Genomic DNA, 12,091 nt, shown 5'->3' with positions numbered 1-12,091 from the left:
GACGTCGCTTCATTCACTGCATTTTATGATTTTATGTTTTTCTGATGCCTGCTTGTTCCGGTTGGTGCATGAGAGTTCACTTCTAACAAATATGTTAATGAGAAGTAATATGATAAAAATATTTAATATACACATGAACAAAAACTTTTAGAAAATTAACTACACTATAAACATAATACAATATAATTTAAAATGTTTAATTATATATTAAATATAAACTGATAAATAAAATAATACTTTTTATTTTTATTTGTTAATTTATTTAAGCTTATATTAGTTGTTATAATTTTAAATATATCTATATTTTTTTATAAAAATTAAATAATTATTTAAAATCAATACTTAATAAATATATGTAAAATTAACTAGACTAAATCCTTATTTTAATTCTTTGAAAGATTTTGAGTCTAATATCTTAGTTCCTAAGAAGCATACTCTGTTAATAGATAGTAGCAAAAATCTTATATATTATGTTAAGTGTCATGTCAAAAGTTCAATTGGCTAAAATGACATCATTTTGAGGAGTTTTAAAAGTGAATGTGTCAAAACACTTGTATTTGGCCAAAACAATATTATTGGAAGAAATTGAATTGCATATTTTCTCTTTTGTCTTGGAGAAGAACCTTAAGATTTATTGCATATTTCACCAAAGTTGTGTTTAGCGTTGGAATATTTAGAGATTGAAAGGTAAAAAGTCTAAACACATCGCTGCAAAGAAGGATATCAGATGGAATAGAATGAGGAGTCCAATATAAGAAGCTTCAAAATTCAAAAGATGGGATAGAATGGGAAAGTTTTTATGAAATGGAAAAACAAGTTCAAGGAAAAGGTTATGTGGATGAAATGTAAGGCTATAAATCAGTGAAAGGTTTAAGAGATCAGATATTGGCTAATTCTAGGCCAAATCTTCTAGAGGTTATACTAGTCCAGAGGGTCGGAATGTAAAGAAGGCCAAAAAGTGAGAAAATACTTACATCTTTTGACATAATGCTTTGCTTGCCAAACCTATACCCATTTGCATTTGCTATCACGATGGTTGGTAAAATGCTGGAAAACAATATCATAGACATGCTAGAAACATTGGTGTAGAAGTGAAAGAAGCTTTTCCCTATTTAAGTTATAAATTTCAGCATTTTTACCTAAGTTTCTTTTATTATAAATTTCAAACAAATCTTATTACAAAGAGGGGAAAAATAAGAAAGTTACAATTTTTTACACAATAATAAAACTTTATTACAAATTGAAAAAACTCAATGTTAAAGGAGGGTTTGTTGACGAAATTGAACAATTAAAATGAAAAATTCTCAAATTTGGAGAAAAACACTATCTTCATCATTACTAAGAACAAACTCAGATCCAATTATAATCTTTTAGCCAATTTACTTTTAGAACATCTCAAAACGATATCGTTTCATCCACCTGGACTTATAATATGACATTTAACATGATATGTCAGCTTTTTGTTAATGTTTGTTAACGGAGTTTGCGTTCAAGAAGTAAAATGAACGACAAAGATGAAATTTAGAAACTAACGCGACATTTTTAATGTTTTAAAAACTAAAATGCCAAACTTAAAATCTTTCAGAAACTAAAATAGAAATTTAGCCAATTAACTATATTATAATATTAATATAACAAAAAAATATTAATTACATGGTAAATTAAAATACATAATTATATATTACATATAAATTATAAAAAATAATTTAATTTTCAGTTTTTATTTTATTTGTTAATTTATGTAAATATTAATGAGTTATTATATTTTACATGTATATTTATATTAATATTTTTTTACAAAATTATTTTGAGCAAACAATCTACTTATTTTTGTTTGTATTTATGTTTATGTCTATTTATAAAATTTATAATATAATACGCATAGGAACAATTTTATTTTATTATTTTGATGTTTACAAGTTGGTAAAGAATTTGTAAAAAACTTAAGATATAAATTATAAATTAATAATATATTGTTAAAGTTTATTAAATTATATTATAATTTGTATTCTAATTGTTTTTATTATATTATTGTAGAATTATTTTTTAAAGATTTTGTAGAATTTTAAAAATATATATAATCAAGATTTTGTATTTTATTTAAACAGTTATGTTATATAGAATATTTTTACTTTATTATTATTATATATATACTATCAATTCTGTTATAAATTTATATTATTATCTAAATTTATAATTTTATAAAATATATTTTTATATTTAAATTATAATTTTTATAATTTATTTTTAAAAAATTATAAAATTATAAATAAATTCGTGCAATCTACGAACATAATTACTATTTTATAATAATTTATATTTTCCACAATTATAAGTTTTGAAATTTAACAAAATTTATTCAATATTTTTTATATTACTTTATCATCTCCTAATTCATGCAATTATATTAAAAATAAATAATTTATACAATAAAAAATTATATATATATATATATATTAATTAATAATTATATTTGTAGGTTGCACAAATTTATTTATAATTTTATTAAATTATTTTTATTTAAAATAAATTATAAGAAAATTTTAATTTAAATCTAGAAATATATAATTTTAAGAAATTATAAATTTAAATAATATTATAAAAATATAACAAAGTCGATATTAAATTAATATTATATATAATAATAGAAAATTAAAAATAATTTATATGATAGCATAATTAATTGTTTAGATAAAATTCTACAAATGTTTTAGAAAGTAACTCTGTAATAATATAATAAAAAATTTATAATACAAATTATAATATAATATAATAAATTTTTAAAATATATTATTAATTTGTAATTTACATCTTAAATTTTTTTGTTATAATATATTGTTCAAATTCTCTTCTTTGTCAACTCCTAAATAATAAAATAAATTTATTGTTAATCATATTATATTATAAATTTTATAAATAAATATAAGTATATTGTTTTTTCAAAATAATTTTATAAAAAAATATTAATGTAAATATACATTTATAATATAATAACTCATTAATGTTTACATAAATTAAAAAATTAAAATAAATTATAATTTTTTATTAATTTATATGTAATATATAATCATACATTTTAATTTATTGAGTAATTGATATTTTTTGTTATATTAATAATATATTGTAGTTAATTTTACTTTAGTATGCATGAATTTATCTGCACTAAACCAATTATAATATTGTATCATTGATTAAAAATATAAAAAATTACACTTGATATTAATATATGATTTTTTATTATATAAAATACTCAATTTTTTTTATACAATTGCATGAATTAGGAGATGATAAAGAAATATAAAAAATATTGAATAAAATTTTGTTAAATCTCAAATTAATTGTTGAAAATATAAACTATTTGTGATATATAAAAATTTAATGCAGACAGTGGTATATAAGCAGAGAAAAAGTAGGGTTGTTTACGCGTCGTTTCGGCGATGATGCCTTTGAATATGCGTACCCTTCTGGGCCTATTAGCCGTTGCCCTTTCCTTTTGTGGCCCATTCTCTTCCAACGTTCAAATTATTTGAATATCCACAACGGCTAGTACAACCTTTTAAGCCAACTCTAACCCCTAAATTCAACATGACCTTTCTGCACTCTTCAATTCCTATTCTTCTTCTTCTTCTTTCAATTTGCAAGAAAGAAGATTAAGATAAAGATCTAAAATATCTAATCTTTCTGCAATTCCACTGAATCATATAATATGGCTACCAACACCATTCATGGCAACACTGAAACTGCTCAACCCAACATTGCTCCCTCAAAGCAGCCTCTCCCGCCTCCCAAAACCGTTGATTCTCAATCTGTCCTCAGAAGGTTTCACATTCATTCATCACCACATCACATTTTGCGCTTTCTTCTTCTTTTATGTTTCTAACTATCTTTTGTGTGGCTTAACAGACTCCAGTCTGAATTGATGGCCTTGATGGTAAGAATTCTATATATCTTTTTCTGATTCTGTTTTTACTTTGCTGTTTATAGATTTCGGATTTAGGGTGCCAATGTCATTAGCATAATGTTATAGAATATTTGGTTTCACTAGTGGGATCTACCTTTATTACTAGTTCTAGCTTTCTTTCTAGAGTATGTTTCGACACACACTTGATGTTGATGCTGTGTCAGATGAGTGGGGATTCTGGAATATCTGCGTTTCCTGAGGAGGACAACATATTCTTTTGGAAAGGAAAAATAACAGGAAGCAAAGATACGGTGTTTGAAGGCACAGAGTATAAGTTATCCCTCTCCTTTCCCAATGATTACCCTTTTAAGCCTCCAAAAGTGAAATTTGAAACAACCTGCTTCCATCCCAATGTGGATGTGCATGGCAACATATGCTTAGACATACTTCAGGATAAATGGTCTTCTGCTTATGATGTCAGAACAATTCTTCTTTCTATCCAGAGTCTGCTTGGAGGTAACTAAATGTTTTATTAGAGTCTTTAACATCAATTCTGCTCAAAAGTGAATTCATTTCAGTTATAATTTTTATGATAAAATGTGGTTTAATGTTATTTTGAAGACTTCTCAAACATGTACAACGTTTATGGATTTAAGTTTTTGTTATTATTGATTCCTTTTTACTTTTCTTTTCATAATTTAGAGCCAAACATTAGTTCACCACTAAATCCACAAGCAGCGCAGCTTTGGGGCAATCAAGAAGGTAACAAAAATTAACACTCTTGAATTCTTTTTGGAAAGATTTTTTATGTTTAGCTTTCCTAAAGAGCTAAAATGATTTTATTCAAATGTGTTGTACAGAATACAGGAAGATGGTGGAGAAGTTGTACAAATCTCCTAGTGCTTAGTGGGGGTGGGGTTAGCCTTGAAGATCTTGCTTGAAGTTTTTATCACTATTGTTGACAAGACCATTCTGTCTGATTTGGTGGAGAAGAGAAAGGATGAACCCATGTTTATTTTTGGGTGTCCTTTCCAGATAGGCATTCTTACATTCTGAATTCTTACAAATCATTGCATGTTTCTCTCCTTGAAAGTGGAAGTTAAACATTTGTTTATGGTCCCTTTACCCCTTCTTCCTCTGAATTCTTAAGGCGTGAATGTTTTAGCTTAATCACCAGTAGCCTTTCAAGGTAAACTTTCCCAGAATTCTTACAAAAAAATTAATATAAAAAATAATAAAATTTCTCAAATAAATTAGAACTTATCTATTATAATATCTATATTTTTTTAACTTTTTTAAAATTTCAAAAAATAAATTTATTTTTAATTTATAAAATAATAATAATTTTTTATACTATTTTTTTCATTATAATTTCTCTTTACAAGTTCACACAAATAAGCCATAAAATATTATTTCATAATATTACGTAGACTTCATCTAACATATATCATAATACTACGATGGAAACAACATTAAATAGAAAATAAAATAGAATATGTCATTACAACCATTATCCTCTCATAATTATGTAAAAGACAAACCCCTCAATCACTTTCCCCAAGTCCAAATAAGCAAACGGCCCGGGGCCAACAAATTAGAAAAATTATAGAAAATAAAAAGGGAAGTGGTAAGAAATTTCATAATATCCTTAAATGAAAGTAGAGAAGGAGAGAATGTTTTTTTTTTTTTTTTTTGTGGATATCAAATCCTAAAATATTGAACAGAGAGAGAGAACATGAGGGAGGGGGGAACTTTTTTATTTTTGTTTTTAAAATATAGAAAACTATACAAAATTATAAAAAAAAATAATGTGTAAAATGTTATAATAAAAAATATCTTTTATTAATTTAATTTTTTAATATATTTTTAACATAATTCAAATTTTTTTTTACTTCTTTTTTCATCCAAACAAAGTAAAAATGATTTTTTTAAATTATTTTTTCTATTATATTCAAATATAAAATCTTTTTAATTCTATTTTTCAATACTTTAAATTAAAAGAAAATGGAGCAAGAGGAAAAATAATAAAGAAAACACATAAGAATGACGAAAACAGAAGTTTTTGTAGATATATATATATATATATATATATATATATATATATATTTTAATTTTGATTCAAAAATTACAAAAATGCATTGTTTTCTCGTATTCTCTTTTTCAAACAGCAAATTTCAAATCCAACATGCCATTGGATACTCCAAAGTAGATTTTGTAGATTACAACAACGTATTTTTGTTTCAAGTATACTAAATTTAAAAGTATGCGTTGTATACAGATCTTTTATTATTGAAAACTAAAGTTTAAATACATTTTTGGATAATTTACTGTGATGACTGACGACGAGCAATTTCATTTTATTTTTTAAAATTTATAACAATTTTATTTATTAAACCGTTTCGATATTGATTCAAATTTTAGCATGCACATGACATTTAAAGGACTTTGATAGGAAGTTTGATTGTTTGTAAAACTTTATTTATTCAACTTTATCCTTTTCTTTTAACATGATTAACGTTGTAGAGCCAGACAAATATTGTTAAGGACTTCCAAATCAAAAAAAAGTTTTATTCCATAGGAGACTTAATTGATTGTGAAACTTTCCATTTCAAAGCTTAATGTGAGCTTTTCCGAAGAAGGCTTGATATCATGACATTTTAACTAAAGTTTACTTTTTTTTTTTTTAATGATTCACGTTGTAGAGCATGAATTTTGTTTCCACGTTCAGCCAAAGATTGTTGCAAGGATCTTTACGAGTTTTATTCAAATAATAATGGGAACTTTCACGAGAATCATATGAAATATCAACTAAGGTTCAGTTTTTTAATGATTCAAGTTGGAGAGCATGGATTGTATTATGTTTAGGGGGTTAAAACAAACTGAAACGTGAAAGAACAAAATACAATTTAATTATCTCAAAAAATTCAGTGAAATAAAAAGTTGACAAGAATAATATTAATATTAAATAAAGATAACTTAACAAAAGAATTGACGGAACCTTCCTTTATACAGCAGGGATTAAAAAAGAGGGAAAATTTTCTTTCTGATTTACAGGGCTATTCGTATATATATAAAATATATATTTATAGCAACTGTACTGTATCCACATTATAGGATGAATGCGAGGCAGCAAGTAGTGATGCTCCAATGCCCGATCCATCTTCAGTGACCTTGAGAATTACATGGTTGGCAATATCTTCCCCCAATATTTCGTTCAAAGCTTCATGCAAGTACTCCCTAAACAATGTATAGCTAGAATATAAAGCTCCTTCAATTGCCACAACTGTTCTTCTCATTTTCATATCACTTCTACGTCCACCTGTGATGCCACCACTGCCATCCCTACCAATCTTCTTCAAGATACCAACAATACCGGCAGCTGCCAATCGCGCAGCTCGGCGAGTCACCGCATCACACACCTTCACCACAACTTTTCTTACCTTCAAAGGAATGTCAGGAATCTGAGACAGACCAAACGTTTGATGAATGCTTATTAGACTCATTTAAGGACATTTAAGACCAAAGGTATGATGTCTAACTTGTTTACCTCAAGAATGTCTTTAAGCATTCTTGCCACTTCTCTCAAGTCAGGAGAATCATCCTCGTGCATGGCAGCCATCATAGGAGTCCTGAAATTGCACAAGGATAATAGATTATCTGATTAACCATGTATTAGGCACTAGAATTGGGGATATAAATAAATGAAATCCTAACAAATAATGCAAAATCACAATTCAGCAGAGTTGATCAAACAATGATGGATGATCATATCAGTGTTGAATAATATAGTCATTCATTCATGTTCAATGGTTAGTCTGTCTATATATTCAGCACATGACTGAGATTAGAGTACACACCTCAGTATGAAAGGCATTAAGAGTTTGGAAGAAATAGGTCCAAACATATCTGATTCTAGCAACATCCTGAGAATGACTCTCCTCACGATATCACCAAGATACATTCCTGATATCATTTTCTCAAAAGCCTACATCAAAATCTCCAAAATCTGAGTCATCTTAAATCAAGCAACAGGATTCATGAGAAGCAGAACTCAACCTGTTCATTTGGATTAGGGCTTTCAGAGTCTAAATCAATATCATAAGCTGTTCTCGGTAAGTGAGATGACCAAAAATTTCCCCACTCCATATTTACAACCTAATTAAACAGGAATCACAATAAGCTCAAAACAATAGATGATAAACCAAAGTGGGGGAAAAAGAGGAATACCATGCATTCCGATGTTGTAAGAAGACCTTGACACTTGATAATAGCATCAACCCGTTCCAAATAGCAGGCATTGGTACCAGTGCCAATTATTACAGCAGCAACAGTATCTGAATCATGATAATGTCCAAGAGCTAATGTTCCAACAGAGTCATTAACCTGATTAAAATGCACACAAAAATCATTTTTTAAGTAATATAATGAAAGAAAAAGGGTTTATTTTACATGACAGTACACACTGTTTCCCCATATGCAATTAGGGACTTAAAAAATTACGTACTCTTACAGCACTAGGTGTTTTGAAATAGATTTTGTTAATTCCATAGAAAAAAGTGAATACAACTATAGGAAGCAGTACCCATAAAGACAATAACCACATTGGTATGCAATGCAAGAATATATAGTTGTCTTGTATAAGTCATGCTGGAAAAAGTCAGTAAAATTTCAAGAGTGGCCAGCATAAAGATTACATAATGTGAAAGTTTGCAAAATTCATACATTCAATAAGAACATAAAGTATATAACAGAACAATCTAATTTATTAAAGGAAAGAGTGATATGGAAAATTGACCCGCTTGCATTGCAATGAAAAGAAAAGATAGAAACATAAAGTTTGGTGGTAACAATGTGGAAAAAAACGGAAAGTGAATCATGACCACAGGACAAAGAAAGAACTTCCTTACCAAGGCAGCCACCTGCATGTCTAGTCCTTTTCGAGTCAATGCTTCCTGCAAACATGCAGGAACATCTGTTCCTACCTGACAACATATAGTTTTTGCACTTAATATTTATTATACTATTCAAATATAACGTGACTGCTACTGAAAGACCAAATGCAACTTTGATAACTTTTTTCTAGAGGGAAATGTAAATACACAAATAATCATTTTTGAAGAGTAATTGAGAGTTAAAATGAAAAATCAGTAATTAATTGCCGCCACTAAATAATTGCAAGAAAAAGAATAAAAACTAAACAAAATACAAATTCAGATCAGACTCCCTCTCCCCCACCTAAATATGCACAAACCACCATCAAAGTTAGCAATCAAGTTCTAACATGAACTTAACAACAAATGATTCCTTTCACAAGATCCCTATGAATATAAGCTTTTCATACTGAAATTGCTTGAAAGCTAGCTGACTAACCATATCTACAATGGAAAACCCTTCTGTCCACTTTACTAAAATGCCTGAGGAAACAGAGATTTGTTTCACAGGGAAAGAAAATGTAAATCCAAGTTCCCTACTTCTGTCCAGTGAAAGCTCAGAATCATCTCCTTCTTTCTGAACAAAGTCCTTTAGTGATGAAGCAATGAAATCAAAGAGATCCTGCAAGGAGCAAAATCAATAACATTCAACTATGCTAAAGAGCCACAAAAGAAGCCATAGAACATGAAAATTGTAGAAGACTAGTTAAGTCACCTTGCTTGTGCTGGTCATTAAATGCTGAGGAATGGGCTGTTGCTCTACCTCATATTCCAAGACAGAAGATTGTTGACCACTTAAATGAACCCGCAAAACCCTAAAATTTGTAACCCCAAGATCTAGTGCATAATATGTTCCTCTCTCAGTCCTGACCAAAGAATAATATACAATCCATCCAAGCATTAACATGTGAATGCAAACAAATCTACTCATCAACTCAATTGATTCTTTAATCAGTTAAATGTTATGCTCATGCACATTGATAAGATATAAACATCACGTTCTCTAACTAAAGAAAATGATAGCGGTAAGTGCAATGCAGATGCTCATATATCACTATCTCCTGATTCCATTATATTTTGACCCAGATTCCCAGTAATGCCCCCAAAATAGTTATAAAAGAAATTATACAACGAGAATTTGAGAACCATTGCCAGAGTATGAATCGTGCATTACCTGTCAAATTCTCAAAACAGTATAGTAATAAACCGTATATTTTATGGTGAATAAGGTGAATGTTCCTTTTCTCTCTTTTTTTTTTATAAAAAAAACCAGTTGACAATTCTCTAATTCAATGCAAAAACAATGAATTCTCAAGGAATAATGCCAAAAAATAAAACTAAAAATGGTCATAATAAATGGAGAGAAGCCAAAAGATCCATGGAAGCTCCCACACAAACAAGAAACGATACACGAATGTCTTAAATAGAATTACAATCAAAAGGAGCAAACTGACACGTGTAATTTCAAAACGATATACAGTGGACTATATGCATAGTAGGAGCAGAAATAGGAAAACAAATAAAATAATAATAACTTAAAGTAATTATGCTATAATATTAACACGCCTATATAATAATAATAATAATAAGTGGAACTGGAAAATATTCTACTATTCTAGAGCATCCAATAAAATTTCGACAAGTAAACAAAATCCCACTCGCAAAAAAGAGAAAGAAGAAGAGGAGTATCATTGAACGGCACAACACAACATAGAAGGTGTGGAAGGAACACAGAGGAATACCCATTAGGGAGATTATTAACAAAGGTGAGAAGCATTTTGAGCTTTGAACCACCTTCAGAAGCCAAACCAGCGTGCATCTCCACAGCCATAGCATCCACCACTTGTCTCAGCCTCCCAACAGAGGTCTCACACTCTTCCTCAAGTTCCCTCAACATTCCAACCACTTTCTTCCACTTCCTCCTGCTCCTCATTCTTCTCCCCACCGCCACGGCCGCCACCGCACATGCCACGGCCGCCACACTCACCGCCACGCCCACCACCACTCTCCCCATAACCCCGACCTCGATCAACTCTACTCTAAACTACATCTCACGACGCCGTTTCCTCACTTCCCTCCGATCGTAAACCACCACCAAACGTCGCCGTTTGGACATGCACGCTGTCGTCTCACAACTCTATCCGCCAACCAATCGAAGAAAACGAACGTCCTCCACTGGCATTACTCTCCGGCGACACACTCGCCGGCGAATGTCTCCGGTGACGGTTACGGAAAAGTGGCAAAGAAAGAGAGAAAGAAAAAGAGAAGAGAGACGCGGCGGCGGCTTCGCACTATTTAAGCAATTGGAATGAAGCGATATTGAAACATGTGGCCAGTGAAAAGACGGATTTGTCCCCGACAGGTTGCAAAATTTCGGATTTGTCGTGCCTCTCTCTCTTACCGTTTGTTATGCTCATGACAACTTGGCTTGTGCTCCCAAGCCTCTTTCTCGTCCCCTCTCTTTTTCCAACCCCTTTTTCTTTAAAATAATGCAATAACGAAGTAATTTAATTTAAAATGACAAAATACTTATAATAATTAAAATAATTTTAATTAAACTTTAATATTCATTAATAAGTAATAACCACTCAGCAACTGCCATTAATAGTTAACAACGGACTATTGTTGTAATAAGGGGATGAATGATAACATTTGATAATGAGAATATTTTTTTCTTATTCAATAATATTAATAGCTTTCTCTGAATCAAAATGAGAATCTTTTTCTTCAATAATTTAATTTTGTATTCCTTTAAAGTAAAAAAATTATTGTTGTCTTTGAATTCTTGTTACTGCAAGGGCTAAATATCACATGCAAAAATGCTTCAGTATTTGTCATTGTATGTGTGGGATACTAGGGTCTTGGAGTATTCAATTCTCCTTACTTGAATTGAAAGTTGCAGTTGATTATTTTGTCTGACAGAATTTCTTCCCAAAGTAGAAAACAGTATGACATTGCTCTACTCGGTCGTTACTAGTTTCATCATTCATCCATGGTATGCAAAACATTTTATAAGAAGAGAAAAATCGGTTAATGTATGCAAAACATCTTCCAACACATGAGTTTAGGATGTCCAAAAGAACAAATCTTTTTATTAAATTTTTTCACTTTTCATTTGTTATTCCAAGGACAGACAAGAGCCTTTGACGGAAACTTGTCGTCAACCAACATACGAGGGGGGCAAGACTAGAAATCCAAAACGACTTAAGGGTATTTAGGTCTCTGCAGTGAATTCAGTACACTCGTGTTATTATGGTTG

General features: G+C 29.5%; 2 protein-coding genes across 2 annotated transcripts; one reads left to right on the top strand and one right to left on the bottom strand.

Moving 5' to 3' along the window:
* The first annotated feature begins 3,687 nt into the window (after window positions 1–3,687).
* LOC113868969 (ubiquitin-conjugating enzyme E2 20) lies at window positions 3,688–4,845 on the top strand. The gene is made up of 5 exons (XM_027505010.1): window positions 3,688–3,819; window positions 3,904–3,931; window positions 4,126–4,417; window positions 4,604–4,663; window positions 4,762–4,845. Exons 1-5 carry the CDS (start codon window positions 3,707–3,709, stop codon window positions 4,806–4,808), a joined length of 540 nt encoding a protein of 179 aa, XP_027360811.1. The 5' UTR covers window positions 3,688–3,706; the 3' UTR covers window positions 4,809–4,845.
* A 2,106-nt stretch (window positions 4,846–6,951) lies between these two features.
* Window positions 6,952–10,846, bottom strand: LOC113869561 (hexokinase-3-like). Its single transcript, XM_027505944.1, has 9 exons — window positions 10,575–10,846; window positions 9,548–9,698; window positions 9,272–9,454; window positions 8,809–8,883; window positions 8,129–8,284; window positions 7,958–8,056; window positions 7,759–7,886; window positions 7,449–7,530; window positions 6,952–7,362 (listed from the first exon to the last, which is right to left on the bottom strand). Exons 1-9 carry the CDS (start codon window positions 10,844–10,846, stop codon window positions 6,985–6,987), a joined length of 1,524 nt encoding a protein of 507 aa, XP_027361745.1. The 3' UTR covers window positions 6,952–6,984.
* Between the last annotated feature and the right edge of the window lie 1,245 nt (window positions 10,847–12,091).

The sequence above is a fragment of the Abrus precatorius genome, unplaced genomic scaffold (assembly GCF_003935025.1).
Source record: "Abrus precatorius isolate BTA unplaced genomic scaffold, Abrus_2018 Scaffold6, whole genome shotgun sequence".
In the NCBI taxonomy this organism is placed as follows: domain Eukaryota; kingdom Viridiplantae; phylum Streptophyta; class Magnoliopsida; order Fabales; family Fabaceae; genus Abrus; species Abrus precatorius.
The sequence above is the reverse complement of the archived record's forward strand: the minus strand, read 5'-3'. Positions and strand labels throughout refer to the sequence as shown.